The sequence below is a fragment of the Rhinopithecus roxellana genome, chromosome 5 (genome assembly GCF_007565055.1).
Source record: "Rhinopithecus roxellana isolate Shanxi Qingling chromosome 5, ASM756505v1, whole genome shotgun sequence".
Classification (NCBI taxonomy): Eukaryota; Metazoa; Chordata; class Mammalia; order Primates; family Cercopithecidae; genus Rhinopithecus; species Rhinopithecus roxellana.
Genome location: NC_044553.1, coordinates 14,619,954 through 14,625,953, shown reverse-complemented (window position 1 = coordinate 14,625,953; position 6,000 = coordinate 14,619,954). Strand labels below are relative to the sequence as shown.

The following is a 6,000-nucleotide window of genomic DNA, read 5'->3' as shown; positions in this document are numbered from 1 at the left end:
TGGCCAGGCTGGTCTTGAACTCCTGACCTCAACTGATCCACCCGCCTCAGCCTCCCAAAGTGCTGGGATTACAGGGATGGGCCACCACAACTGGCTTCCTCTTCTTACAAAGACACCAGTCCTACTGGATCAGGGCATCACCCTAATGATCACATCTTAATTTGACTACATCTGCAACTCTTATTTCCAAATAAGGTCACGTTCACAAGGTACAGGGGTTGGGACTTCAACCTATCTTTTTGAGGGGCATAATTCAACCCATAACAGAGGGCTACATTCCTTAACTTCAGCCACTAGTTGTCTGCTACTTTATAGCTAGTTTTAAAGCTCTATTTCAGTCACAGATCCTGTTTTTGATATTATTCAATGATGAAAACTTCTCATAAATTATCTAAATTCAAAAGATGAGGTCAATATAAATGTAAAGTTCATGTTTACTGAAAAAAGAGATAATGTTAACAAAATAGTAAATCCATCCAATTGGCAATTAATAGTGTATCTATTCCTGGCAATCCTCCTCGGAGGGTTCACAGTTAAGAAATAGACAAGCCTCGTTCTAATGGAGCTTATATTCCAGAAAAGAAGATAAAACCTCTATTGAAACGATTCCAAGGTAAAAGTTAGAAGTGCCCCAATTATGGGTACTGTGCTTAGGGAAAGAGTGCTATGGAAGAGTGGTAGGACTAGAGGAGACAGGTATCCCAAAAGAATGAAGCCAACAAAATTTCAACAAGAGGTAGTTCATTAAAAACAAATGAAAAAATAAAATAAAAAGTTAAATGACTGAGTACATATTTCAAAGAACCTCTGCCCTGAGAAGATATAAAGCACAAACACAAAGATTAATGGCATTGTGAATACATTTTTACAAAGCAGTTGTAACCTTATATAAAAATGAAGTATCTTTTTTCTTAGAAATGTAGAATTGCTCATAAAAAAAAATTAGTTAAAAAGTGAACATTTCCACACTTTTTAACAAATGCTTGACCATGTTACCAAACATTCTCAGTCCAAAGATCAAATATATTTCTGGAAAAACAACATTATTCCAAAGATCAAATATATTTCTGGAAAAACAACATTATTATAATATGGACACCCAAGCACCAAAATAAATAATTTTTTTAAATGGACCCATGTTAGTATTTGAAATAACTGGTAATAGTTAACACTATTTATGCTTTAAATGGAGTAACTGCTGGAAATAAAATTAATGAGCCCAGAACAGGTTATGTGAACTGTGGAGAAATACTCTTCTTTTTGAAAAACAAGCCACATAGGCTGGGTACGGTGGCTCACGCCTGTAATCCCAGCACTTTGGGAGGCCGAGGCGGGTGGATCACGAGCTCAGGAGATCGAGACCATCCTGGCTAACATGGTGAAACCCCGTCTCTACTACATATACAAAAAATTAGCTGGGCATGGTGGCGGGCGCCTGTAATCCGGTGCCTGTAATCCAGATACTCAGAAGGCTGAGGCAGGAGAATGGCGTGAACCTGGGAGGCGGAGCTTGCAGTGAGCAGAGCACCACTGCACTCCAGCCTGGGCAACAGAGGAGACTCTGTCTCAAAAAAAAAAAAAAAAAAAAAAAAAAAAAAAAGCCACATAACAAACTTCCAAAATCAAACTGCTTTACTATACTTTATTGATATTAACACAACAGATTTCAGTAAGCACCAGCTACCATGTTACCAGTACACAAGAGAAACAAAGTCAAAAGAATTATATATTAATGCAAAGAGTAAACACAGAATGCTTTCACTTCCACTATACTCCTCTGTAACAAAACATCCCACATACTTTGTACAATTTGCTTATAATTGGTTAAATATTTAATATGAAGCAAGGCTGATTTTTAATCAAACTTCTATTTCTCAGTGGAAAACGCTCTCTTCATCAGAGGTGGTTGAGTTTTCCCAACATCAAACATCATTTCCAAAGGTGGGTTATTGAGAGAACACCAATCAGGTATACGGCCCGTCTGATTATAATATTCCTTTGAAACAGAACGGCTCCCAAGTATATCTTGTAATGCTCCAAAAATAGCCCCTGTGTGACAAAAATATTTTTTATAGCTAAGATGAAAACTTTTACTAGAAAACTTTATGTACATATACATCTACTTCACTATACGACAAAAGTAGATTGGTAAAATTCAGCAATGCATTGCCACAATCTTCAAAGTAATTCCAGTCAAGCTATTCTTTATTTTATATTTTGAATAATAGAGTAAGCCATAACTCCGTGTTAAAGTAATTGAAATGCCCTTTAGCAGGTTAAGAGTGAACATGATAACAAGTATTATTGCATTTAAAAGCAAGTTAGAGTGGAGTGGAAGGTATTTTCAACTTTGTGTAAATACAATCAATAAGATTCTGAGTTTTCTCTCTCACAACTAAGGTTACATATCAATAAATAAAATGGTACTGCAAAACCCAATAAACATCATCATAATGTCCTAACATTCTATACTGAAGACCCTATTAAGACCCACAAGACAGTCTTTTAAAAACAATTCCGGCCAGGCGCGGTGGCTCAAGCCTGTAATCCCAGCACTTTGGGAGGCCGAGACGGGTGGATCACGAGGTCAGGAGATCGAGACCACCCTGGCTAACACAGTGAAACCCCGTCTCTACTAAAAACTACAAAAAACTAGCCGGACGAGGTGGCGGGCGCCTGTAGTCTCAGCTACCCAGGAGGCTGAAACAGGAGAATGGCGTGAACCCGGGAGGCGGAGCTTGCAGTGAGCTGAGATCTGGCCACTGCACTCCAGCCTGGGTGACAGAGCGAGACTCCGTCTCAGAAAAAAAAAAATAAATAAATAAATAAAAACAATTCCATTACTAAGTCAATTTGTCCTAGATCAAAACTACATTTTTACCAAATCCTATTTTACAAGAAATAATGTAACATTCATTTTAAAATGTCACACTACTTTGTTTTTCTCTCTGAATGTACAATCCTGATACCTTCTAGCTCTGCATCATAAAACACATATCAGAACGTATATAAATGTACATATTCATTATTGTTTCTCCCTTCAAAGTAGTTACAGCTGACCTTTGAACAATGCAGGGATTGGGGTGTGGACCCGCAAGCAGCTGAAAAATCCATGTATAATTTTTGCCTCCCCCAAAACTTAACTACCAATAGTCTACTGTTGACTGAGAAGTCTTACCAATAACATGAATAGTCAATTAACACATAAACAGACCAGTATCTACATATATATTTTTTATACATTCATGACATATCTTTTTCTTAATTTTTTTGATATTTCTAGGCTACGTGGTTTGTCTATGTTTTTTAAATTGCTGCAAATCTTCAAAAATTTTTCCAACATATTTCCTAAAAACAGCATATCAATGGACCCACATAATTCGAACCCATGTTGTTCAAGGGTCAACTGTACTTATTAGGTTATTTGCTTATTAAGGTGAAACCATCATTACTTAAAACATTTAATGAACTTGGTCACAAATACAGTTATAAAATAAAGAGACCAATTTTCATATGTGGCTCACTAAATTTGCAAGACATTAAAATAAACATTTTAAGAAATGGTAAGCCGGGCACGGTGGCTCACACGTGTAATCCCAGCACTTTGGGAGGCCGAGGCGGGCGGATCACCTGAGGTCACAAGTTTGAGACCAGCCTGACCAACATGGAGAAACCCCGTCTCTACTAAAGATACAAAAAAATTAGCCGGGCGTAGTGGCGGGTGCCTATAATCCCAGCTACTAGGGAGGCGGAGGCAGGAGGATTGCTTGAGCCTTGGATGCGGACGTTGCAGTGAGCTGAGATTGCGTTATTACACTCCAGCTGGACGGGCAACAAGGATGAAACTCTGTCTCAAAAAAAAAAAAAAGGTAGCATCCATCACTGGAATAAATTCATAGCTTTCACTATTTTGAGGGATGACTTTAACTAAATGAGGAAGTTAATATCACAGTGCAAATGCCAAGAGAAATAGATATAAAATTCTGACAATTAATATAATTTAAGAAAAAGTCAGCTGGGCGTGGTGGCTCATGCCTATAATCCCAGCACTTTGGGAGGCCGAGGTGGGTGGATCACGAGGTCAAGAGATCAAGACCATCCTGGCCAACATGGTGAAACCCCGTCTCTACCAAAAATACAAAAAGTAGCTGGGCATGGTGGTGCGTGCCCGTAGTCCTAGATATGCGGGAGGCTGAGGCAGGAGAATTGCTTGAACCTAGGAGGCAGAGCTTGCAGTGAGCCCAGATCGCACCACTGCACTGCACTCCAACCTGGTGACAGAGTGAGACTCCGTCTCAAAAAAAAAAAAAAGAAAAAAAAAAAAAAGAAAAAGTCAATGTTAGTTGTATTTATCAAGTGGGCAATTCTGAACCCTGAATTATTTATTGTAATATATCCATTAATAGTGTCATTCAGAGACCAAATACTATATAATCACTATATTTTAAAAGTGAAATTCTTACCTCCCAACCAGGCCACACAATTAGCTTTTGCAGGTGGAGTATGAATTCGAAACGTCTTAGTGCCAAGGACTTTTTTATATTTTGGTTTTTCTACCAAATACCTTATTTCTGCAAGCAATCTGTGGAGAAATCCTGGCAACATAGAAGTGCCACCTACGACTACCAAATTCTCTGCTAGTTGCTTCCTGGTGTCTATTGGACACTGTTATTAAAAAGAAAGAAAAAAAGAAGGACTTATTCTGAACTGTACAAATAATGCTTGACTGAACTTAAGAAAATATACATATTATATATACTATTATTATATATTATTATTATAATACTACAGATTAAACAGGTGATCATTTGTATCACAAAAAGGGCCACGGCAAGGTTTCTTTCATGTAGCAAAGCAAGTATAACCACCATAAAAATACTGCCAAATATATACATAAACTTTAAAGATTTTAAAATATTTTAAAGTCTAATAGCATAGAATTTTACATTCCATAGGGTATACAGCAGTAATATGTGAGTGTTCTCATTGTCAGGGTAGCAATGATTAAGTAGGGCAAAGAGCATGAGAAGAAATAACTTCTCTTTTTTGGGGTAAGGGAAGTATGTGGAAATTTCATTTTTCTAAGGTGTATTCAAGTGCCAGTTGTTAAGTGGGAAGATAACACTCCTAGAAAAATTATGGTTCTACATCAGTTCTCTTTAAGAGTTAGCAATGATAAGGTCCTTCAATGAATGGAGCCCTAGAGGCAAACATATCTTCCAAGGCAATGGTATTTCATGCGAAGTCCTATAATTATATAGTCATTTAAAAAAAGAGACATATCATTAACATATGTCCTGTGGAATTTAAAATTGAATACGATACAACCCTGAATTGGAAGGAACCATAAACCACACTAGGTACTAAATAAAAATCTGGTCCTGGCTCTTAAAAGAATGCACGTCGCTGGGCACGGTGGCTCATGCCTGTAATCCAAGCCCTTTGGGAGGCTGAGACAGGTGGATCACCTGAGGTCAGGAGTTCAAGACCAGCCTGACCAAAATGGAGAAACCCCATCTCTACCCCAAAACACAAAATTAGCCAGGCATGGTAGCACATGCCTGTAATCCCAGCTACTTGGGAGGGTGAGGCAAGAGAATCGCTTGAACCCAGGAGGTGGAGGTTGCAGTGAGCCAAGATCACACCATTGCACTCCAGCTTGGGCAACAAGAGCAAAACTCTGTCAAAAAAAAAAAAAAAAAGGTCGGGTACGGTGGCTCACGCCTGTAATCCCAGCACTTTGGGAGGCAGAGGTGGGTGGATCACAAGGTCAGGAGTTCGAGACCAGCCTGGACAACATGGTGAAACCCTGTATCTACTAAAAATGCAAAAATTAGCCAGGCATAGTGGTGGACACCTGTAATCCCAGTTAGTTGGGAGGCTGAGGCAAGAGAATCACTTGAACCAGGAGGCAGAAGTTGTAGTGGGCCGAGATCATGCCACTGCACTCCAGCCTGGGTGACAGAGCAAGACTGTCTCAAAATAAATAAATAAATAAAT

General features: G+C 38.7%; 1 protein-coding gene across 1 annotated transcript in view; it reads right to left on the bottom strand.

Annotated features, from left to right (window-relative positions):
- Positions 1-1,617: 1,617 nt before the first annotated feature.
- ACTR10 (actin related protein 10) overlaps positions 1,618-6,000 on the bottom strand; it is a 35,796-nt gene continuing 31,413 nt past the window's right edge. Inside the window, exons 12-13 of the mRNA XM_010357689.2 lie at positions 4,464-4,665; positions 1,618-2,049 (exon numbers count right to left, since the gene is read on the bottom strand). Coding sequence (XP_010355991.1) covers positions 1,868-2,049; positions 4,464-4,665 — 384 coding nt within the window. The 3' untranslated portion in view covers positions 1,618-1,867. The remainder of the gene's footprint in view (positions 2,050-4,463; positions 4,666-6,000) is intronic.